Genomic DNA, 26,590 nt, shown 5'->3' on the forward strand with positions numbered 1-26,590 from the left:
AAATAAAAATATGCAAATTCACTCGTAGCTTTGAAAGTAAGCAAGTAAAAAGTCACAACACATCAAACTTTAAAAGAAAACAGAGAGAAGGGGGGACTTGTCGAGAAGCTGAAGATCATGTTGCACGTCTCTCCTTGTTTCCTTTGATCTGCAAAAAACCTATTGCTCTAGTTACACTGCAGTCAAACCCAACACACAAGTAAACACCCAGAATGCGGAGCGATGTGTATTCAAGATTAGTAGATATAACGAGAACAAGCCCACTAATGTATGAAGAGCACAGCTTTTGCATACTTTAAAGCCAAAGGAGCATAAAGACATGTGTACATGCACGCTTAAACTGTGCTGTATATCTGAGGAGAGTGAGTAGAACTCATTGATATATACACAACCATAAACCCTCTACTTACACATTTAAATTGCAGTAAAGATCAATGAACAAACTGAAGTTATTCACTAACAGCTTGATTTAAACATTATTTGTAAGCAAAGCATTTCAAGCTATCTAACTTATACAATGTTTGTTCTGATAAAATGAATAACTGTCATGTAAAATTCAGAAGTTTCTGGATAACAGACAGTTATATGGTTATATAAACTATTTTTCAGTCAGGATTTAGGTCACTGCATAGTATACCCTCAGCCATTAGTGAACAAATTACACTGGCTTGGTTTGGATGATTATGCTCTGGGCTTATGCGTATTTTTCTCACTGAACTGATCTGCTCTCACATCAGTGTCCCCTGCTTGGTATTCATAAGTGACAAACAATGGTATTACTCTAAAACACAAGAATAATATACTGACTTTGATTATAGTCGGCTTTCTGTCTGCGTTTGTTTTTCAGAACTGCAACTTGAGAGTGCTCCCGAAAGATAGACTGTATAAAATGGACTTGTTTCTTGCTATGGGCCTCTGGCTTGGAGCCTTTCTGTGTGGAGTTTGCATGTTCCCCTCAGGCTTACTCTCGAGGTAATCCAACTTCATATTTCAAAGACATGCATGTTGTTAGGTTAATTGGTGATCTAAATTTTTACTAGGCATAAAAGCAGCATGAATGGCAATCTGTCGCTATGTGTTAGCCCTGTTTTTAGTCTGGTGATCTGTCCAGGGTGTAGCGCATCCACGTCTATGACAGCTGCGACAGGCTCAAGTGTCCCCCGTGACCCAAAACTGGATAAGTGGAAGAAAATAAATGGTTGGATGGATGATCACAAAGTAAACCATTCACTAGAGCAGGACTGATAACGTTAGGCATGATTAGAGTTCTTACATTCTCTGTCAGATCCACTTCTTGTTTCTGTCTAGCATCTTATCCAAGTATAGTATTTTCTATGTAAAAAAAATAAATAAAAAACAAGTTTGTGATGGTAAAATGCCAAACCTGAAGCTCAAGACAGGTCACACCAAGGTGGCTATTTCCACTTTCTTTAAATAGTCTTTCTACTAAGTGCTTCTAATATTACAAGCCAAAGAATTGTATGTTATAACTTGCTATTACTCCTGTAATGTTAGCTGGTGGAAAAGTACAGGTGATTAGGCATTTGCAGAGAAGAGAAAAAAAGACAAAATATCCAGTGCACGGTGGTTCTCTGGGCGAAACCACAGCGAATGCCATTTCTGTCAGCTTAAAGCAGGAAACTGAGACTACACTTCACACAGGCTCACCAAAACTGGACAACAGAAGATTGGAAAAGCATTGCTTGATCTGATGAGTCTTATCTTCTGGTGTCACGTTCAGGATATTAGGGTGAAAATTTGTTGTAAACAACATGGAAGCATAACAACATAGCTTTGTGAGTGTGTATTTATGAATCATTTAATACCGTTCAGTTAAATCATGAGTATTACATTTGTTAGATTTCTGAGTTTGCTGAGGTTAATCCAATACTCTCTCACAGTTTCCTCCAGACAGTAATAGCTGAACAGTTAAATCTATCCATCTGTATGTTTTCTCATGTGTTTTAACTTCAGTTCACATGAAAACAAATAAATAAAGTAAAGACAGAAAATATCCCAGGAATAATTAATATTTAACTAACATATACTGTCAGTTCTGCTCTGGGAGTTCTGCTGAAAGGGGCTCACAAAGATTCCCTCCATATATATCTCTTCTTTCTTTCTCACATGAATTGGATTGGATGCACATTTCTCCCAGGATCCCTGGGACCTGAGCCAGACAAAGATCAGCACTACCTGATAACACTGCGAGGGAATGAAACTGAGATAATAAGAACTCTATCCTGAAACCTTATTGAACAGTGCTCCATTTTCACTTTCACTCTCTAGTTCTCTACACTTGATTTCTTTCCTTGGCTATTAAGCACTGTTTTGTTTTTTAGCTTTCTAATTTGATTGATAATGTTTGTTTTCCTATCATCCCCATGATTTAGACAGATCTTGTCAAGTGCATTGTGTTCTCACTTCATTTGCTTAAATGATATTCTTTGCATGCATGATCTAGTAAATGTTTGCTTATAACTTAATCCCCATTAGAGTCACATAGTTAAATTCTCATGCAAGTTTAAAGCCTGCCTACACAACAAAGTCCTCTGAGTCTTGGTGGCCTATTTACAGCAAACAAAACTTAAAAAAAAAAATCACAGGTCTATTATTTAAAACTGTGTCTGCATCAAGAAGGAAGATGTTACCCATAACACAAACTGAAAACTCAAACAAAAAGAAGAAAATAAAAAGTGCTGAGGAAACTGAAATTAAGGGCAGGGGTATTAGAATGTATAGTACACAATAGCATTTTTTGTAGGAACATTCATCACATTTAAAATTTTAATATACACTCCAAAAATAGCATTTTTATTTAATTATTTCTTCATATTTTTTATTGCACCAACTGGGCTGGAAAAGAAAATCTCTGGATAGTAGTAAAGTTTAATTCAGGCTGTGCTGAGGAGTTTTGGATGTTCCCACTGATGTTTAAAGGAAAACATTTTGTTTTATGCAATTGTGGTGGTCTGCCACATTCTTCTTTAGTTCTCTTCTTGTGTTTCTTAGTTTAATTTTCCTGGTCACTTCCTGTATCGGCTAGCTGAATGAGGAGAATTGTCCCTTTATCTCTTTGTCATTATGTGAGTTTTGCTGGACCACTGCTGGACGACCTCCCATAACACTAAATTCACTTTGCGCCATCTTTCAGTTTTACTTAAGTTTGACTTTTATCTGCCTTACCTGCTGATTCTAGAGTGGATTTTGGTTCTTTTTATGTCTAAAGACATAAAAAATAATAATGGTAACCTTAGCTTCTTTATGGCGTACAACTTTACAACCCCTGTCTGGATTAAACACATGCAAAAAAACCCCAAAAAACTGGGATGTCTTTATGTCATCATTGTAATCTGCTCCTTCATCAGGGCTTTGAACAAAAAAAGAAAACAAAAAGACACAGCATCGGGAGACAAAAAAAAAGAAGTTCAAATTTACACACCAGCGCTATCACAGAGGCTGAAGATAAGAGCCAGTGCAAAGCACAGCAAAACAAAACAGCAGAGATGAGAGCTGCAATCCCTCAAGAGGATATCAGTGCATGAAAAGAAACAAGTAATGCCAAAGATTTAAATTGCAACGGCTGCAATTTAGCATCTGTCACAACAGAAGGAAACACACAAGCGAAAGGGTGAAGAGAAAAAAAATATCATTCAGTTAAAACATTGCATTAAAGTTACTCTTTGACTTGAAAATGCAACATTTGAACCCCAGACTGATACAGGAGAATATTACAAGATGTTTTCCTTAATATTTCTCATTTTTATGTGGTAACTTTCTTTGCAAGGTTCCTCAACTGATAAGTTACAGTTTACATTTAATTTGATAGATAAGACAAACCAGCCTCTGGATTTTTACATCGCTCGTCACTAATCTTTTAAGAAAGCAGGACTTTGGAAACTTTATCTGTGATTGCAGTGTGGCGGCAATGTTCTGATTCACTGATCTGAAGGTTTTTGCTGACAACAGTGTACAATCGCAAGTTTACAGTGTGTGTGTGTGTGTGTGTGCCAGAACAGTGCATCTGGCAGTATCTAACACCTAAAATAAGTCAGAAATGCCATGTTAGTTTGAAGTGAAAATACAGAAAAGTTGCTGTTCACCAACACGTGTGTTTTAAATGGCTGGGATTACAAGAAAAATGTGTTACACTCTTTTTAGCAGCACAGACCACATAGTATTTAACAGAAATGACTGTGAGTCTAGAACACAAATCTCTAAATATACACTTTTCTGCTATCGCTCATTTTGAAATACATTGTCAGAATAAAGGGTTGTTTGAACTCTATGTGTGAGGGCTGACTGTGAGGTAGAGGCAGAATAAATTGTTCAGAAGGCTGACAGTCCGGTCCTTCCTTCACATCTGTGATCTAATGTGTCATGTATAGAGTGCAACCAACTAAAGAAAAAATCAAACTAGAAAGACTTTATAAATAAACAAAGGAAAAATAACACCTCTAACTGTTTAAAATCAACAGATTCTTTAACCCCCCACCCCCTCGTGCTACACTTTGCAAATTCCCTCCCAGGGACTTTACTAAAGAAGGAGGCCAAAAAGACCCAAACTAGTTTGGCAGTTTTAAAAACAATCTGGTATCAATAACACTAAGATTAAAGACACTGCAGCATGCTTAGAGGCCACGGGCGACAATATATCTATAGCATTTTTATTCCTTTTATGCTGTCATCATTTGAAATTCTCTTGGAGCTCAAATCTTATGTTATGCTGTATGAAATATTGTGTTTAAACCAAGATTCTGAAATTGCACTTGTTGGGGAAATAAATGCTTTTACAAAATCAACCACAGGGATTTCAATCTGTCTGCCTAGTTACTTGGTTAAACACTGATATTATAAATGTACTTTAAAAAAGTGCTAAATCATGAAGCGAAGAAGCTCCTTGCTTCTGCGTCATTTCCCCCCTTGTAATAATTCCCTTGTTCATTCACTTTCCCATTTAAATTTCCATTTCATTAATAGAGGTAGCCGCTTCAAATGACTGAAAACAAAAGGGGCACTCTCTGTGTCCGTGTATGCCTAATTGAAACAACAAAAAAAGTAAATAGCCCTGACAGTGTTGCATGCAGTTAGATTAGCTAAGTGCCTCAGTTCTCCAGGGATGTCCTGACTGATGCCAGCCATTTGTGTTGTGATGGAGCACAGCCACAGAGAAAATAACTTCATCTATTTGTAGGTGTTGCCTAAATTTATTTTGTGCTCTTATTAAATCATGCTCTTTGTTTCATAGCTTTTTAAAATTTTTTATAATTGACCAGAGTACAACAGGAAGGTTATGTAAGTTTTTTTTATTAGGTTATGTAAGTAAAATTGATCCTGAATAACTAATGGAATTGATAAAGACTAAGACCTATAAGTAGACTTAATAATTCACCTTGTTATTAATAGAGCATTCATCGATTATTGTGCAACACAAGAGCGGAAAGTGTAGTGGGTAAGCTGTACCAGTGTAACTACAATCAGGTGAGAATTAGGGGGATGGCAGTTAGTTATACATCTAATCACGACTTAGAAAAAGCCTGATCAATCAACAGGACTAAGGCAAGCACTCCTTTTAGGTTCCTACGCAAATAAAGAAGGCAGAAAAAGATGATTATATGCATACTGAAGACCAGATTTTTGTATTAGCAGACATGTCTGCTCTAATGAATGTTTCCTCAGGGAGTCAGTGATGTTGTGAGCAGACCTAAAGACACAGCGACCAGTGAGATAGGAGATCACACAACACTGGCACACAATATGAGGATAGATCACAGCTGTGTGACAACATGGCTGTCTTTAAGGATGCTGCAATTTACACTGGTGAAATAAATCAAGTAGACCAGATAATATTAATAAAACACAAGTAAATTAACGCTTGCTTGAACAAATTACCTTTTGCCGCAGTGGGAACGAAGACAGGAGGGTGATGTTGTGCAAATGGCGCGTGCATATTCAAACTACCTGAATAAACACAATGAAAATTTACAGCTATTTGTTTCTGTGGGGCAATACCAATTAATCTATGAATTTCAACATTATTTCAACAGGAAGAAAATGCTCTGTTAGCCCTTTGCACTAGGGTTCTGGTCTTTTATTTCCAAGTTTTGATGTCTGTAGATCTCATTTTATTTTATTTTATTTTCTAATTGTATTTTTTGTGATCTGTGCCTCATGCACTGCGTTTAGGCAGCAGTGACACTGGTCACTTATTCCATAACTTTCACATATGGATGCATTTCAAGGATTCCTACTTTCACATGCATTGGGTCAGTCTTTTTTTTAATATTCAGACTTATAAGGCACATTTTAACCAAAATCACAATCTTTTCCTTACCTTAACTAAACAGCATGTAGTGCATAAATTTATCTAAATACCACAACGTAGTTTCTGGTGCCCGAAGAAAAAGTATAAAACAAGTCAAAACAAAGCAGAGGAAAAAAAAGTTATTCACAGTCTCTTAATAAACTTACTCCACTGATCAAGCCAACCAGCATGCAATTTGTAGTTATTTTACTAATCACAAGGTGTTTGGTCAAGTAACAGATAACAAAGTAAACCTCATGTGTATTGTGGAGACAGCTGGAGAATCAAATCTATCCTAAAATCTGCTCTGCTCCTTACTCGTGCTCTAAACAACACATTTGCTTAAATGAAACTCAGAGAACTTGATTTACCTTTTAGAAATAACAAAACCCCTAAAAAGCTGGCTTATTGTTGTGTTGCAGATAGCATGCAGTGCTTTATGGGTGCTGCCATAAATCACCCTGCAGGCCCAGAGACTTTGTAGAGAGATAGGAAGAGGTGGCAGCAGTACTGTACCAACTTAAGGGGACGAAGAGGAAATCATATACCTTCACTATCCAATTTGTCATTTACAGAAGTGCTGGAAAGATGTAAAGATGAAATTCCATCCCCACTGAACAACAAACCCCCGTGTACGAGGAATACATGACCTTTAGGCTACAGCTGATATAACAGAAATAGGCACCAGTGGGTTGAGCGCTGTGCAGGATCATGTTTGTTCTTCCACAATTAAGCTCAGAACAGGAAATTGAATTCCTGCTTTTTAAATGTAACTCACATTAGATTGTGCTGCATTTAAAGTCTCAATCTAGCTGCAGCTAATAAAAATCCTTTTAAGTTCTGAAATGCTAATAATTAATACCTGGGAAAAACAACTAACAATTACTGAGGTGTGAGATGTGAAATATTTGCCCTAAAAGTTGGTTAAAAATGACAAACACAGAGCTGCAAACTTAAAAACTTAAAAAAAAATAAAATAAATCGAGCATCATTGTTAAAGCTTAACTGCTAATGACATTCTCCATCTCCTCCTCCTAATCCTCCTCCACTCTCCAGGAATGAGAGGCTCATTCCAGGTTATCATCTCCTGCACATCCACACTTCATTACCACAGTAAGGACAATTAACAGCGGCTTTGGAGCATCAGAATTCAAGACACAGTGAAATATCTTTGGGAATTTTAATTCTGAAAACATCTCAACCATAGAGAAACTTAGCAGCCGGTAACTCAGGAACTAATAGGTTTGGATGAGAAGTGGCAAAGCTATTAAAAATCCTCCTACAATCCTGCCACACTATTTTGCAGCAGTTTAGAGCTGAACTTTTTGTCTGGGCTTTCTCAGGAACTCATTCACCTTTTCTCCCCCAAGACAAAAAGCCTTTCGACACCTCATTACAAGGTCTGACTGACAGCTTGTAGCAACCTCAGCAACGAAACTGAAGCATGTGTAGCACAAATTCACACACAGTTTATTGGTTAAAAATTTGATCACAAATTTCTTCCCGCTTCTACTAAATTCTTTTACACTATTTTTCTACAGCAGTATTTTCATTTCTGTTTTCTGAGCAATATCCAAAGTCTTCCTTTCTTATATAACACTCATGGGATGCTCTATAACTTCTATTCAACTCTTCTCATTGTCCTCAGGCTGGAAACCCTGTTTCCAAGCAATTTGATACTGTAAGACAATGTAAACGTAGGTGTTCAGTATTAACAGACAAATACTTGAGCACAAAAGCAAGCTACACACAAACTTTTTATACACGCCCATTCAATACACAGCACAAAGATGGGTTTAGGGGTTTGGCTGTGTTGATAGTTTCAGTGGAAATCAATACAACCCACAGATTATTTCACATGCTATTCAGCGAAAACGCAGAGGAAGAGGATGACAAAAGAGAAAAAGCCTGGGCAGAACATGCTCTTAGAGCTTTCTATACTAAATCTATCTGATGTTGTATGGCCTGCGTTTATTTGTCAATAGGAATCGATTTTATTGTTAGGAATGACTGATTTTGACTGCTTAGGAATTATTGATTCTGCTTATACAGTAGATGAGGATCTTTATATTTTTTCTTAAAACAGGCATACATACATTTTCAGTGTGCGTGTGTGTCAGGTGTGCAAAAGGTTTTCAGGAAAAAGATGCCAGCATGGATTAAAAAAAATGGAAAAGTTTGTATGCACATGAATCCTGTGACCCAACATAACTATTACTATTATACAACAGCAATATGTGGAGATTCAACTTCATGATGCTCATACATTTTCCCGTATAGTGGGCACTGCACTCTACTCATGTGTAATCAATGAAATGAAACACTTCTTGTCTGGTGTTTTAAGATTACTTTTGTCTGTTATCAGACAGTGAAGAGGCAGACAGGAAATGGGGCATGACATATAACACCAGTAGAAGATGGTAATTTAACAAGATATATTGCAGTTATGTAGGAGGAACTGTAACAATTCAACTAAAACACTCAATAAAAGATACTTCTAGCTTCCATGTTGGCTTCTCGTTCATAACCTACTGCATTTTTACCGCATTACCGTTTCTTGCCTCCTTTATCAGACACTGCAAACTTCTTATAGACCTACAAAGCTTTACTCTGTGCCAAATATGCAAAACAACTTCTAACGTCTTTCAGTCTGGAGTCTCTGGACAGCAATTAAGTCATTTATGTTAAAAAGAGCTGCCTAGTACTACTGAGACTAAAGAATCCAGCAATTGTTGTTCTTCACTGCTGTGGTATTAAATTGAGTAAATTTATGTCTTTTCTACACGGGGCCAAAGGTTGTTCCTTTTGGCTTTATAGTTATGTAACTGCCCGGAGGGGTTAAGCTGCTAGTTCTGCCTTGAATACTTTGCTTATTTCATTGAAACGTTGCAAAAACAATAACAATAGTCAAGTCTACACCATAGACTGATGATCAGCTGATCACATATAACAGCTCGTTTGTGGAACGATAAAGTCTTCATTAAAAACAGACTTCCTGTTTATTTCTCTCTGTAATCATAACAGATGTTGCGTGAACTAGTCAGTAATTCTCACCCACGTGTGAGTCAGTAGTGCTGTTACTGGAAATGACTTCTTAAAAAGTGAATCATGTAATTAAAACAATACATCTTGTTCGGGAAGCCAACACATTAATCTTGAAAGGCAAATTAAGAGTAGTTGATTTGTAATGTGCTATGTTCTAATGTAGGGATGGTTTTATGTTTGACTTACTTTCTGAAGGTTGGTATGGATCCATGTAAAGATCGTCCAGGGGACGTCCCTGACCCGTGGCTTTGTCCTGACAGCAAGCTATCTGTTTCAAAGGAAAACGTCCCATCACGGTCGTCAGGAACATCCAAGAAGTCCCCGTCACTCCACACTCCAACCATGCCATCCATCGGCTGGTACCTGATCTCTATGGTAACATTGGTCTGGAAATGAAATAGTGAATGAATGAAAATGAGCTTAGTTGAAACGGTGTTACAAAGTTTCAAAGTATTAGGATAAAATCATAGTCAATCTTTCAGAAGCAAGACGTACAGCTTATCTTTAAATGACTTCAAGCACTTATCTGGTCATTTAATTTGAAGCATTATCTAATATCTAAAATCTCTCTTCAGTTTTAATGGTTAGGAGTTAGGTCAGAAAAACACATTTTTAACTTTTCCCCAAAATAAAGTTTAAAACATCTTTTAACAGTGTCCGCTCCAGAAACTTCTACTTCTACTATAAACTCTCCTGTTCTCCACAGATTGACATTTTTATAGTATCTTTTAAATGCGTCTTTGTTTCCTCTGATATGAGGCTTCATTTGCTAAGGAAATCTCAGTCTTCTCTCAGCTGTTGTAGGGACTTAATTATCCCTTTGTCAAAATCAGATATAATCACTAGTTATATCTCTAACCGAGAAACAGTCAAAAGACCCTTGCTATATATATAATTTTCATTTGTTAGAATGGCAGTGTATCCAGACATTAGAACATACTCACACAGCCATCAATATCATGTCAGTGTATGCTGTTAAAGCTTGAGAAACAGCAAGTTATCTGCGAATGCTGTAAAGTTGTTTTAACATATTTAACATATTCTTTGGCACAGGAAGAATGCCAGCATCAACTACTAGATGAATTATAAAACTTAAGCTGGGATTCTACAGTTTTCCAAGACCAACATGTTAGCTTAAGATGTGTGCTAAAGTGTCAGAAGACGGCATTTACGCCAACTTGAGAATGTCAATAAACGGAGTGAGTCCCTTTCGACTCCTGTATTTAAACGCAAAACTCTGAAGCAGAAACCGTCTTTTAAAAAAACAAACAAACAGATTTTGGACCCATTAGCAAATTTAACACACTCATTTATATATGTCATTATTAGCTGAGAGGCAACTTTGACTGACAGGGTGCACCAACCACTGAGCCATGAGTGAGTCTTTATATGTTACAACCAACACACAAGTCAAACTGAGCTTGTAGTTCACTGAAATAAAGAACAAAAACAACAACAAAACAATAGACAACACTTTAATACATAGTCTTGGCATGTCTATATCAGTATAATTGTGTAGAAAAAGCTCTTGATGGTAGAAACAAACTTGACAGGACAATAAATGATGTCTTCTGCTTGGTATTTGTTGGGGGAATTCAGACTGACACTAACTGCTTGTTTAATCCAGGTCAGAAACATGGGTGACACTTTAGTGTGTCTTTAGTGCCTTCTTGGGAGTCTTGTTTGGACAAGTTTTAGCCTCCTGACAACGACCTGATCTTTTTTACAGAGCAGCCAATTTATTCCACTGACAAAGATGGATGAGAAAAAAATGTACATGGGGCTCTCGGTTCCTTTCTCCTCCATTTCTCTCCGTGTCGCTAGCTCTTCCTTATATCCTCACAAGGCGATAGCTGTGGTCCGCGAGGAGTTCGATTTGTTTCTATGGCAACCACACCAGTGCAGGGTTGTAAGTAAAAGTGTTGCTCTCAGGTTATGTCTGGCTTAGTTTTACCAGTTTTTTGCTACAGGGATGCACAGTGATAAAATTCTCCTGTTTTCATGAGAAGCGACTTGCACATATGTCTGCGGATATGTGCATCAATGTGTGCAATGTGTGTAAACCCTGAAGCTCTCCCATGCTGCGTGTCATCATCTCAGAAGCATCACATCAGTGCTCCCGGTTCCAGGAACACCATTCTGCACACTGGGGTGGTTTGAAAGCTCATATGGTTGGCTTCTCTCTCACACACTCAATTGTGCTGCCCTCATTTCCATATACATATTCACTCTTACATTATGCATTCGCTGCTAAATCAGCCTCACACTCAACCTCACCACTGAACTGCTCTCGGTTGAGCGGTTTTAAATAAAATTTCCAATCAATAGTTAATATCTGGATTCATGTTAAATGCAAATGTGCTGATGTTGCTACGACACACTTGTATTTCCATCAGATCCTTGTTGATGTGAGGGTCCTTAATGCTTGTGCCTTTATAGGCCAAGTGATGACTGTTACATTGCTTATTGTCAGCAGTGCAGGTGGAATTCAAGAGTGATTTCTCCATTTAATGGTCCCCTATTTGCTTGTGAATGCATTTTGGAAGCTAATACAATGCCTTTCAATTCTAATGCTGTATGGTAAGTTGTATAATTTACAAAACTGGATGTTTAGGCTCAGTTTTAACCTGTGCTTTCTCCCATCTGTGTTTATCAGGTTCTTTCAGCTACCTAACTAAAGGTAACCATGGAGTAAAGGCATGTTTTCATGACTGTGATATTCAGTGAAATCTATTTTAGATTTCTTGTGCATTTTACCCTCTAACTCATTTTGGGTACAAAGCCTTTGGGTACTTTGGAGTCTCTGCTTAAATTTAAAATAAAGCTATCTGAAAGTTCGCAGCACGTGTTGCTGACCTGTTCAGTGAGGCTAAAGATGGAGCCTATCCTAGTTAGTTACTGCCTGTGTTACTTTCTAGAGACTTTTGGCCACTAGGAAACCCAAACAATATGTAAACTCAACAGTGACATGTGATCAGTTCATGAAGCAAAGACATCTATAACATCTTTGTGGGAATAATATTTACCTATTTTATGGCAAAATGCAACAAATTGCTAATTTTGCCATTTGTTGCTTGTTGGGTAACATGTTGTGGGTTTATCCAAACCCTTTTTTTATTTTCTCAAAACTGTTCCTTGTTACCACTGAAAAAGACTGATTTAGTAGGATCATTAGCGAACAAGCCGACTTCTATCCACATCTTTTTCAATCCAAATTAAGTAAAAATAACCAGATTTTAATGTTTACTGGTGATTGATGGACCTCTGTCCATCTTTACTTCTGAGAAACTCTGCCTCGCTAAGATGCTTTTCTTACCCTAAACATGCCACTGACCTGTTGTCTAATTAGCTGCAAAATGTTCCTCGAGCTGAACTTACTTTTCCTTTTGTTGCCCTGTTGCTGCTTTTGTTTTAATGTTTTGCTGCCAATCACTTCAAAATGGCTTTGATTTTTTTCTATTTTCTCAGTTTAAACATTTGATATGTTATCTGTGTTGTCTTGTCGATAAAATATGGGTTTATGAATGAATCCCAACATAAACTGAAATAAAGCTATTGAAGGCCCAACATTAAAGGTTTCCAACTACATGGCGCAGTCGCATGAAAATGCTGTCTAAATATTTTGACTCACTCACATTGTGTTGTGTCTGTAGACTGTTCTAATGTGAGAGTTTACCTTTATTGATGTGTTGTTATCATCAATGAGTGTGTCAGTCAGCTCTAGATGTCCCTCTTCAGCCACTTTCTGAAGCACCATACAGAAAGTCCCAATGAGTCTGTAGGAAAAGAGCAACAAAGGGCCATGCATTGTAAACAGAAATCAATAGAATCAATAATGGCATTGTGTCACTTGTCTTTTGTTCCTCCTCTGCTGCCCATCTGTTTATCTTTGTTTTACATGCTGGAATAGAGTGCTCGCATCACTGCATTTGAAAAAAACCCACATGCAAACATACAAGTCCTAGTTTAAACCTTTTTAAATGCAACCCTCCTTTTTTAAGGCTTTGCTTGTTTCAGCAATACAATGCCAAGCCAAATTTTCTTTATTATAAAAGTGTGCTAAACTAGCTCACCAGGAGTGTAGAGCTGTGAACTTATGATCGCTTTTTGCACATTATGAAAACAAAAATATGACAAAAGAAGCTGTGAATTGCTGAATGGAAAAATATATCTATCTATGTATTTATAATATGTTAACATGTCTCTGTCTTTGTTATTAAAAAAAACATTTTGCAGTTTAAAATTTGATTTGTCATCTTGTTCCATATTTCATTAAATACATGGAATTTTAATAATTAACAAATCCTGTAGCGGTTTCATTTAATTTTAGACAGCATCTCATCTTTTTTTTGGATGTAAGCAGCAGTGAACTGAGCTTTTTTGGCCACTGCAGGTGTCTAATTTGATCCATATCACTTTGGCACTCTTTCTACTTCTGTTGGACATTTGCGGTGACAGACAGTGAGAAAGTACTTCACTACCTTTGTCACCAGCTCACTCTGCCATATGCTGCATCTCAAACGAAGTAATTAGTGCCCCAACCCCCGGGTTAGTTTGGAAGTGCATCTGTGAAATGGTTTTTGCTTCTGCTGTGATAACTAATTTTCCTAGCAGATAAGCAATAGGAATTAAGTTTTAGTGCCTATTTTAAAATACTTAGAAATTTTTCATGCTTAATATCAAACAGTTAACACAAAAATGTTCCACACTGGTCAAAACTACTCTGTAAATTAAACATCTATCCATCTACTATTTATTCTACCTATAAATTATGTCCAAATGAGGTACAGCTAATTCTTATAAAAGATATTACTATAGCCACGATTGCATTAAATGTGGATTTTTACTATAAAGGCACTACAAAAAAAAGTGGAGGCTGCACATGCATCTTCAACCTAGCCACAAATCAGATTTACAGTCAGCACATTTTCAGAATAGGCAACAAAAACTGACGGCACCAATTCAGTATCTGACGAAATGTGAAATATGGTCACATTTCCTCTTCTGTTCCCAAGTTATGGCATTTAATAATGTCCATGAAAGTGTGACATCACGGTGAAGTCTACCGTTGGTATTCTGGCCATAAAATGTCATTTTATATTCTATCGTGTCAGACATCGGTGTAGTAACTTGTGCTTTGAAGCTTAAATATTCATATTTGTGCAAACTGTGGAGAAACTACCTCGAGGCTTTCCTGAGATATTGTGTTCATAAAAATGGGATTGACAGACAGACAGACTGATGATCAAACAACATAATGCTTTCAGGAGAGAATTTCATTTTATGTTATGGAACGTTTAGGAAACATACACAAAACATTTTTTGATATAATGCGTTGCCTCCATCCAGAACCCCCTGAAGAATTACCAACATAATGGTACCTCCCTATTGCAAACTTTAGATCATAAGATGGATTTCTTCACTGCCCAATGACACCTCATAAAATGTTACAGTGGGTAGAAACTCAGTACAGTCCCCATTCAGGTGGTCAATTAGAGCTGCTGAATAATTTAAAAAGTTTCCCTCATAAAAGTGTGTTGTTCGCAGAGCAGTCAGCCACACATGAAGAACGTGTGCTGAAGTCCACATCGAGCCCAACCATATGGCATTTCTGCCATATACAGTGGTGACAAACAATGTTTACAGCTACACAAACACGTACCTCGGATAACTCACAGACCGAAAATAAAGCTGCATCTTATATTTCTACTGCATATGTGACATACAGGGTAATAAATATTCAAAGAGAGCATCAAAAGGAAGGAAAGGCATACACACAAACAGCAGCCTGGATATGAGCCCGTAGGGAGATACAATATCATAAAACGAAAGCATGGAAACAATAGTTAACCACTTGCCATGCACGCGCGCGCAAATACGCATGCACACACAGAGGAAATCTGCAGGGATTGCAGCCAACAATGTGATCTTCCCAACAGGACTACTGAACCTGACAAGTCAGAATAGAGTGAAGGACTGCAGTACGCACAAACACACACATGTACACAAGGACACCTCCAATTCAACATAAAAAACCCCGAATACTATCTCATTAAATGAATGAGCTACAACAAAAGCAGCAATCACTCTTCTATTGTTTTTCCCCTTTTTCTTAGATTAATCTCTCGTTCTTTCTTTACCTTCTGTTTTCACTTTGTCTTTCCTCTGGAGCCAGTGGTGATGAATTCAAAGTACGGTAGAAAGTGAGGCTACATTTGTCAGCAGAGCTTCGAAACTTAATAATGAGGTAAATTTAGACTTCCAGAACTTGACTTCTCTTTGAATTGCAGGTTTAAAAAAAAACAAAAAACAGTATGTGCTTCCCCTCAGGCACTGGCAGGTTCTGCCTTTGTGAAAGTGAGTATCTGCCAGGCTCCCCAATGCATAACTCCATGCACAGCTCTACAGGCCTGACATGACTAAAGAAAAACGTCTGTGTGGATATAGATGGCTTTGTGCAGAAAACTTTTTTTCTTTTGAAGATGAATAGAAACTTCTGAGACTCTGAGCAATATTACTAATAACCCACTGCACTGTTTCCTTTACCAGACAGGGGTGATCAATATATCCAGTGCTACTTAAATGGTCTGTCATTTCCTTTCAACCCCTGTAGCACGTGTTGCAAGTGCTGAATAATTGAACTGAGCAAGGCCTATCATGTTCTGGCTCACTTTTTTTAGCACTTCAAAGGTGGCATTCATTATTGATTGAAGTCCTGCAAACAATTTACTTTCATCTGCTTCATGATTCAGCTCCCTTCCCTTTCAATTTGTATTAATTTTTCTTCTCTTTCTCAATTTAAGGTGTGACTATGGCAAAATGTCTGGCTCAGGTGTATTCGAGAAGAGGTGAGCTCAGCTTTGAAATGTAAAATATTTTTTCCAAGGCAGACAGAGGGTTCACAAAGATGCTCTAATCCACTGCAGCGGCAGGTAGTGCAGCTGGAGGATAGTGTGAAATGGAAATGTTACAGCTGACAGGAGTGTGTGATTTGGCCCCCGTGATCCGCCAGAAAGTCTCTGCCAAGCACTCTGCTGCCACTAATACAAATATGAGCAGATTCACTGAACGCACCACCGGATTGTTCAAAGATGATCTATTGATTCATGGGGATGCAATCAATACACCCTGTCTCCTTTTCACACACGCAGATGAGCTTAATAGAATTTTTAACCGCAAAAGCTATTATGTCTTGCTTTATTGCCCATCAGCATGCCATGGCAATCTGAGTGTGGTCCTGCGGTTTAGCTCCTTTTACTCCTGTGATGCATATACATAAAGCACTCTTACAGCTTTGTAACAGACACATTCCATTGCAGGACAAAACAAAGAATTATATGTAAATGTGTTTGTTTTGACTGATTGTTTTATTTCAAACTATGCCAAAGGATAGAGAGGCGAAGTGGAAGAAAGAGAGAACATAAGGTTTGCAAAGACGCGTGTGGGGGTGGGGAGCATAGACAAAATCTGCCTATTATTGACACAATTTTCATTTTGCACTGAAACAAAAGCAAAAATTAAACCAGGTTTATCTGTTTAGCTGAAGACTCCTCAGTCACACAGGCTGATCAGCGACCCCTCGGTACAGTTGGCCACTAGGGAAATTGTATATTAGCCAACTGGTTTAAGAGTGGTTGCTGGAGATAACTGGCTATCACTGAGTGAAACTGGTCACAAGGAAAGTGTTGCACAAAATTCCTGCATCTGATTGTTTTGGTAGCTGGCAGACTGCTACGATTGTGTGGAAAAACAGCAGCTAGTCTACATTTAATTGCTAGCCAACTACCAAGGAGCAAACTCAAAAATGTGTGATGCAAACTGCAAATGGAGAATGTTTGTCTTCAAAATAAAAGTTATCCCTCAATGCTAAAGTAGACGCCTTTCAAAATGCACAAATTTTACTTTGAAGGTGAATTGCCTCTGTTTCCATTTTTCAGCTTTAGCATTCCATTTCACAGCAGCTGCCAGTAACTTTTTGCAACCACTCTCAATTGATCAGTGAATACTATTTTACATACCCTGAGGTACCCCTGAGCAAGGTACCGTCCCTACACACTGCTCCCCGGGCGCTGCACTGGTGGCTGCCCACTGCTTCACTGGGTGAATGGGTTAAATGCAGAGGAGTAATTTCCCTACGGGGACTAACACATACACATTATTATATATGTTGCTGGACAGGAAGGATCAATTGAAAGCACCTAAAAAATTACTTTTTTTGTCTTGCTTTTGGCTTTGTTTCCTCCTTGTTTGTCCTCCCCTATATCTTTTTCCTCACCTGTGTCTAATTCCAGGTAGCCCCATCCGTATACATAGTCCCTTTTCCTTTGTTTAGGTGTCTGTTATGTTCCTGAGCTTGGTCGCTTAGGTTATTCCTCGTGCATCTGGACCTTTTAGAATTCTGTTTATTGCTGATATTGAGTTCTCGCTTGCTTACTGTTAAGTCTGCCTCAGGCATCCTGCCTTTGGCTTCTATCTCAGTCTTACATTCTACGCACTGAGACACCACCGACCTCAGGTTTAGAACACTGAATATGCTATCATATAACCTGTCACTGTTCAGTGCTCAATAACTCCCACACAGTGTACCTCATGATGGGCCGAATATGAAAGCAAATCTCTCAGCCACATGAGAAAACAAATAAAACACGGTCTATATGTCACTACAGCAAAGAGGCCATTACACATCACTGCCCTTTCTTTGTGTTTTTGTAATGTGATCACATTTGTGGTGGCAGGGTGTATCACACTGGCCCTAAAGTGTGTTGGTACAAACAGTGATGAAGTAGATCAAATACCCTGGTAATTAAGTAGCCTGTGGACATGTGGAACAGGTGCAAGAACAACAAAAGCTGTGACTCACACTGAATTATTTACCTGTTCAAATGTGTGTCAGGTTATGCTTATGTACTCAGTTTTTACATTTAAGAACTGCCTACTTGTGGCAAAGTATACATTTTGCTTGCACTCAACCATCTCCAAATGTGCTTGAGCTGTTATGAAAAAGTAAGTCGTCCCCCCCCCAAGAGAAACTCTGGCTTGCATCAATTCTGCATTTAAATTGAATTTAATGTATGTTTTTTAAAATTGATCTAGCAGTTGCTTTGACAACGTACAACTGTAAAAATTGCCTTCATTGCTTAAGGATCAATGATGTAGAATTAATATCCATCTGAAGTTATGAAAAAGCTTTCCATAGTTGGAAAAAACATCTGAAAAAATGATAACTCTATATGCAGTGTTAAGAATGAGAATCTTGCTGTGTCAGAGCAATGGCATGCTTGCACCTATATGAATTTGTTATATTTCTTTTTTGTAAACAAGACTCTATATATACACAGCCAATACATTATATATTCAATATATAACATGTAGTCAATATACAGTCAATTCAATATCCAGCCATGCCCTGTTAATTGCTTAGATTCCTAACAGGTTGCCTGTAGTTTGCAAACATTTGCTAACTACTTGCCAGGTGGTAGTAAAACATGAAAAACTGCAATGCAAACCAGAACCAGGAAATGTTCACTTTCAATGTAAAAGCCATACCTTACCATTGCAATTGAGAAATTCCTTTTACTTTGAAGGCAAACTGTCTCAGTTTATGTTTTTTTGTCACACTTTTCTTTTTTTACTGTGGCTTGGTGAGTAGCTGGGGAGTATTCTTAGACAAGCCAAACTGTTGCCCACCAACAATGGGCAACCACAACAATCTGGTAGCAACCAAAGCAATCATGCGGTTTCTGCCAGCTGGTTGAGGAGTGCACATTTTTCCCCTGTGACCGGTGATTGCCAGATGGTTGAGAACCAGTATCTAGCCTGTGTGACTAACAAAAGTTAAAGTTAGATAGCAACAATTGGAATAGCATTCCGGCACCTTTAATTAATGAGTAATTACATCTGATAAGCAGGTTATTGCATAATGTTGCTGAATGCATGAATTTTTCATGGACTGTAACCTGGCATTCTTCCAGGTTGCAGTTGTTTAGATGGAGATACTTGCTCATTAATACAAACATAATGGCATCCCACAGCCTGCTTACACCTTCAACACATCCCTTTCTTCCCTGTGATGCATTTATGGTGCAGACCTAAAGTTATGTATGTCGTACTTCAGCATTTAGCTACGGTTGAAGAGTGAGCATAAATTGAGTAGTGTTTATTTAATTGCAAGATCATTTTAAATGAAACATTTTAAACAGTTCAACAAGCATCAGGAAACACAAAATGTTTCTGTGTAGTTTATTACAAAATGTTTCCATGAGCTAAATGTACAGTTGCTGAATTTCCTTAGGAGAGGAAAAAATGTTAATGTGTGACACTGATAGATGAAGCAGTATGTGGGGTTTTTTCAAAGCTAAGAACTTCTCAGCAAGTGACATTTTAGAAACTGGAAGTTTAAATCTTACATTTAAAGTTGTCATGAATTTTGAATCAGTTATTAGACCTTTACATGACGTGTTGCTAAATTACATTTTTGTGAAGCATTTTGCAAAACAAATTAAAGTATGGTCATTTTGTGTTTTTCAAAGGTTGCATGAAAATATCAGCAAGTTTAGTATAGGCTACACTGACAGGTTTGCAGTGTTTAACTTAGTTGGCTAAATCAAAAAGTAGCAAAAGTAGCATCACAGGTCAACTAATCTCTAAAGAGAGAAAATCTACTAGAGTTCACAAAACAAATTATCATCAAACTTATTTCTAAGTAATTTTTCCCCACACTGCACTGCCACGCTTACAGCTTACAGCTCTTACAGCTCTTACAACTCCCCAACCCAATAAATCATACTTTAATCCTGCTGACTAGGGCCTTATTCACCTGACTCCACATTCACAATAGTGATTGTCACACATCCAGAATGGTGGAGAAGTTATACAACAGTCATGTGTCTGCAAAACTTTGCTACTTTGGTGCAGTGTTGCTTTTAGCTAATGCTAATGTAGACATTGTTTACTCACACTGGTGTTACTGCCCTGCCTAATACTGTTTTTCCTGTAATTTTTTAATCTGTTAGATTTCACATCTTTGCTAGGGAGCATATAACTACAGACCATTTTGAATAGGAGGTTTGTAGCTAGCTTGATTAGCAAGTTATGTATATCAGTTTTTCACTCTGAATTGGTAAGGCTAACTTTTGACAGAAAAATGACCAGAAAGATTAAAATATCAGCCACTTCCCTATGGTGTCTTTACGTACAACTAGTGTTAAATCTGACTGAGAAGCCAAGGTGACTGCATTCTTAAGCTGTAGTGACTTGCTAATCGTAGGACAGCCACACTCTAAAGCAGGAGTAGGCAAATAAAGTTCCCAAGGGGCCACATACAGAAACTAACTGGGACTGTTGTGGAGGGCCCCAACAATAAATGGCCTGTAAATGGCCTGTATTTATATAGCGCTTTTCTAGTCCCTAAGGACCCCAAAGCGCTTTACATATCCAGTCATCCACCCATTCACACACACATTCACACACTGGTGATGGCAAGCTACGTTGTAGCCACAGCCACCCTGGGGCGCACTGACAGAGGCGAGGCTGCCGGACACTGGCGCCACCGGTCCCTCTGACCACCACCAGTAGGCAGATGGTTGAGAACCAGACCTATAAGGAGATAAAATAAATACAGAGGTGAACTGAGTTCAGCTTTTTGGTGCGGCCCTCCACAAAAGTCTCAGATTCTCATGTTGCCATTTGGAAAAATTAACCGTCCACCCCTGCCCAAACCCTCCTGAACTCACTGACCCCTAATTGTCATGCATGCCTGTAAAAATGTGTTTGTCTTTGTTTCAACTTCAGTCTTCCACACAATGGCATAAAGAAATCTTGCTGACAGTTCAAATCTGCCTTGATGTACACTTGATCTAGCATGTGTCTGCACACCTGTCACCAGCATTTAGCTCTTTATTACACACATTTACATGCAGCTAAATTCACACACTGCAGACATGATTAGGTTACATAGACTAACTATTGAGCTGGTGCTACACACATGTATTGATGTATTATGCACACACACAGAAGGAAGTTAATATTAGTGTGCTTTATTAATTGGGTGGGTGGTGCAATGTTTCCTCTAGTCTGAACCATATTAGACACATCAATCAGTCCATTGTAAGAAGTTGGGCAGCTGGTATAATTTGACTGGATTTGTTATGGACACAGTAGGTGGACTGGCTTCCTGGTACAACCAGCCCATCACTTTTTCAAGCAGGACACAATAAGTGCACAGCGCCATCCAAATGAACCAAAATAAAGGAAAAATTAACAAGAAATTGAAGAAGTGAGGAGAAGTGGGAAATTACTTAACTAGCCAATTTACGCACACAGCCTTGCACAAATGATTTTTACACCTTGTCTATGCAGGAAGTGTGATAGAAACAACACATTAGGAGAGCAGTAGTACATTCTGCTCCATTTCTGTTCGTACAGGATGTATTCAGGTGACATGCATTTTGGCAGCTCTCAAAAGGCATCACACAGGTATGAGCATCAAGAGGTCGAATACATATCTGAAATGTAAGAAATACTAATGTGCAAGGAGTACAAGAGCAGTTACATGGCCTAGTTGGGCGGCTGGATTGATGAAATAGGAAAATGTTCTTTCGGACATGCGAGAAATGGTGACAGAAAAATAAGGCTCTTCTTTGTAGACAAAGCATTATAAGTTATTAGTGTCATGCTGCACCCATGATCCCATGATTCAGGTCAGATGAACTTCACAGTAATATTTTTAGTTGGTTCTCACATGATTACACCTCGTGAGGTTGGGATGTGTCAGTAAAAACATATTAGCTATGACACAATTTAAAAAAAAATGAAACATTTGTCTGACTTGTGAATATTTTAATTATTGTCATGTCAGAGTCTTTAAACCTACGGATATTGTAAGGATTAAAAACAATGATACTCAAGTTTCAGTTGTATCATAAGCTACAGGACCGGATGGGGGTTTTTTTTAATGATGTGACTGTTTGGAGTGTGTGAAGTGATAAATATGTCCGTTACCAAGACTTTAATACTGTTTCGTTACCTCTGCCCGCTTTCTGGTGTGATGCTTACTCAGCCCTGGCTGTTGTTTGCAGTCTGTTGCACACAGGTGAGTCAATTTAGAGCAAACCCCTGGGAGAATTTAAGCTTTTCCTTCATTAGGTTAGCTACATGCATCATGTGTCAGTCTGGGGTGGTCACAGGTTGCAACAGAAAGGCAGGAAGGCAAACATAGACAATTTACTCTGAAGCGCTGTCTGGGGGGCTTGAATTAGTATACAGCACCATACCTGTTGGAGAAGACCTTGCTGTAATTGTACACTTGGATCTCTAGCATTTCATTTCCATCCAGCTTGCTGGCAATGGGCCATCGAAATGTCTGAAAAAGAGAAAAAAACATGGTCAGGTTGCAGCTAACGTTTACATGCAGCATTGATTATTCGGATTATATGCAAATGCAATCAATTATATGCACGGAAAAAAGTGACAAGTTCTGTTATGTTCAGAGTGACACCATTAACTTGCTTGTTTTCTCCAAGCAGTAACCTCACAGACTGACAAATGGAGCCATTGCATAAATGGCAAAAACAGTTAATCTAATTGCCACTTGAGGTTGCAAAAAAGTTCCTGCAGACTCAGATTTTAAAACTAGACAGCATTAAAGATAAAAGCATGTTAACAGCCTGGTATAGGGTTTTGACTTCAAGAGATAATATGTGACAGTCTAAAGTGCTTTGTGCTGCCTGTAAAACTAAACAAGTGCTATGTTAATGTCAGGCTATTCCACTTCATCATGGTGGCCACATTCTATCTTTTATATGCAGCCTATGATTTTGCACATTAGTTCAACTATACTATAACTATAACTTCCAATTCATCTGATTTGTCTACTTATTATTATTATTTTTATATTGAAATGGCAATTATCAACACTTTTCCAAAATCAATTTTTCTCAACTGATTAATTTATCCAACATCTAACTGTTTACTAGATAAAATTCCTTTAAGGTCAAAGTAAAATACACAGTACTATCTATCTTCTCACTTAAGTATAGGCAAAAATAAAAAAGTCAACCAAAGTCCTGGACTATATTCAAGGCCCTATGTCAGCATACGTCTGTTACTTTGCAGTATCCTTGATTTTCTTTTTCTAAAAATCACCAACAGCTACAGAGACACTGTTCAGGAGGGATTTTTTTTATGTTTTATTGATGTTTTATTCATCACGCTGAACATCTCCAGGTTATAATGCACCAACAGAGCTTACTGATAACTTTTTTTGCATCAGTGAAAACAAGAAAAAGCAGGAGCTAAGCAAAAATCCAATGAAAATGTATTTACTATCCTCCTGTTTGTGAGTCTGAGGATAGCTTTGAGGGATAACTGTTAATTAGCATTTTAAAAGGAATTAGCTCTGAATAAAAATTTTTGTATATTTCCAAAGACTGAAGTTTATTTGAAATCATTTTTCTTTACTGGATGACAAATAATCATCGACACAATATCTCTCTTGAAGGTCCTTTTGAGTGTAAATTATATTGCTTTCTATATGGAGACTTAAATTGAATCATCTAAATAGATGAGTTGTTATCATTTTATATGAATCAGAAAAGATAGTCTGATACATCTAGACAATATTTACTATCTAATGAGATTAAATTTTTCTTCTACACTCATCTAGGTGGCTGATTCTTTAAGTTGTAGTTGTATTATTTTATAAATGAAAGCTTAAAAACAACATATATTGTGTGTGGGTAAAACATATTACTGCCAACAGATATCCAAAGCTTGTTTAAAGTGGGTTGACTGCTATGATATGACTTGAGAGCATCAATCTTAATAAAATGCCGAGTCAAGACTGGCTGCAGACATCAGTAAAAGAAAATTTTCACAGGAATTTATTCAGTCCTGTGAAAAATCAAGTGCACCTTATGATTCAGTAGCTTGTAGAACCACTTTTAGCATCAAAAACTTGAAGTAATCATTTTCTTTATTGCTTTATCAGTCTCTCACATGGTTGCGGAGCAATTTTTGCCCACTCTGCTTTACAGTGTTGCTTCAGTTCATTGAAGTCTGCAGGCATTCATTTATGCAGAGCCCTCTTAAGATACTGCTATAGCATTTCAATCAGGTTGCAGTCTGGACTTTTTCAGCCATTCTGTTGTAAATTTGCTGCTGTTCTTTGGATCACTATCCAGTTTCATGGCTCAGTTGTGGCCAAGCTTTAGCTGTCAAACAGATGGCCTCACATTTGACTGTGGACAACTTTGGTAAACGGAGGAATTTATCGCCAAGTCAGCAACTGCAAGATGGTTGTGTAAGCAAAACAAGTCCAAATCTTCATGAAAATTGACCACTGAAACAATGACGTTTAGTCACATCTGTCCAAAACACATTTTTCCTGAAGTCTTGTGGTTTGTTTAAAAAAAATAGGCCTTCTCCTGGCAACCTGTGCAAATTTCCAAACTTCTTCAATCTTTTTCTAATTGTACTGTCATGAACCTTCACCTTTAACATTCTAACTGAGCCCTGTAGTGTCTGAGATATGGCTCTTGGGTTTTTGCAGTGTCTCTGAGCTTTGCATGGATTGACATTGGTGTAGATTTGTTGGAACATCCATACCTGGGAAGATTATGGCATTGTCTTAACACACACCTAAATGCTTCAATCCAACAAAATGCTAAAGCTTCTGCTTTTATACAGGCGAGCCCACCTACTGGTTATCATTTATATAACAAAATCATAGTTTATTCTGAAAACATCCTACTGTTTTTTTTTTTTATATGAAAATAAGCTTGAACGATCTTTCTTTCTCAAACCTCTAATCAGAACTGACTTCAGCAAAGAAATATATCCAAAACTCCCTTCAGGTCTGTTGCTACCAGCTTTACATCGGAAGATTGAATTACTTAGATTCATTAATCCCCACACTAAAGGGACTCGAGAATTATAAAACACTTAGCAGTTAGCCTTTTAAGGAAAGTATGATAGATGTGGTAAAAGCAATGAATTGGCTTTTACAGTTTCCATTAATAAAGTATGACATCCAATTGTGATGCATTACTCACTTCACCTGTGTTAATTAACTATGACAGGGTGAGACCAGAAGATAAAAGAAACAAAGGTAAGTTGTAAAGTTTAGCCCCATCATACATACAGGCGTTGACTGATATTCAGTAAATCACCTCTGAGCCTCTTGCCGTACAATATGACGAGAAAGAGTCTTCACAAGGGCAGAGGGATAAATGTTGCACAGGTGATTTAAAAGTAATTCACCCCTTGCTGATATGGGCCTCTCACTTAGGAAAACACTGCAGGCTGTCAGACAAGAGATCCATCAAGACCGTCCCATTAGCGAATCCCGTGGTTTCCACCTGCTACTGTTAGACCTTCAAGGATCTGCAGCCAGGTTTGTAAGTGTGCATTACCATCAGTCCATGTATACTCAACCCTCAGGATCTGCAGCCTGTGTTCCCAGGTTTCAGTCAGAAGAAGCTAGTACTGCTGCTTCTTTCCCACCACCCTCACAGCCTGAAAACATCGTGAAGTGACAGTCGTTGTCTGAGGTAGTGGCTAATACAGCCGCGCCACATCTCATTTAATACTGAATCTCCTCCGGCATGTTTGAACAGCCGAGAGTGCGAAAAGGAGGCCCCAGCATGGTGTTAATGGTGCACAAATGACAGCACGCACAGCTAATGCCTTATACACACACCTCTGCATAACACACACTTCAACTCAAATGATACACACCACAGTGTGATTAGGAATTGTTTATACAACACCAGGGAGATTGGGCAGCCATATTAATTTCCCCAGAGTCAGAACCACAAATTTTAATCAGTGAATGTAAACTCAATACAAACATGTGTATTATATGCCTAAGTGCTTGTAAACATTTCCTGTTTTCCTACTATTTTTTCGACACACACCACTTTTAAACATCTGTTTATAGCATTGTTATGTCTGTTATGTTGCTTTGGTATAATATTCAGAACAACTTATTGCTAAAAACACAGACAGGAATCCACAACAAGAAAGCTTAAGCTGTTTATGTTGCCTGAGGCTTTTGTAGCCACCGTGACGGACAAAATGCTTACAGTGGTTTAAATACCTGCACAGTACAGATAAATAAAGTGAGAGGTGGGAAAGTGGAAAAGCTTGGTGGGCTTCAGTTGTAAACAAGTGTCTACAAACAGAGCAATTTCTGGTTGTGCTATGCAAAATTAAACTCTAAATTAAGCCTTAAAGGAGCACCAA

The 26,590-nt window shown here is 38.0% G+C and overlaps 1 protein-coding gene across 9 annotated transcripts in view; it reads right to left on the minus strand.

The window, feature by feature from the left end:
* The window catches only part of otofa (otoferlin a), an 88,071-nt gene that overhangs the window by 41,527 nt on the left and 19,954 nt on the right, over positions 1-26,590 (minus strand). For all 9 annotated transcript variants that reach the window (XM_063494602.1, XM_063494607.1, XM_063494600.1 and 6 more), the window contains exons 3-5: positions 22,621-22,709; positions 13,026-13,125; positions 9,536-9,735 (exon numbers count right to left, since the gene is read on the minus strand). In XM_063494602.1, coding sequence (XP_063350672.1) covers positions 9,536-9,735; positions 13,026-13,125; positions 22,621-22,709 — 389 coding nt within the window. The remainder of the gene's footprint in view (positions 1-9,535; positions 9,736-13,025; positions 13,126-22,620; positions 22,710-26,590) is intronic.

This window comes from Pelmatolapia mariae, linkage group LG15 (assembly GCF_036321145.2).
Source record: "Pelmatolapia mariae isolate MD_Pm_ZW linkage group LG15, Pm_UMD_F_2, whole genome shotgun sequence".
NCBI classification, from domain to species: Eukaryota; Metazoa; Chordata; class Actinopteri; order Cichliformes; family Cichlidae; genus Pelmatolapia; species Pelmatolapia mariae.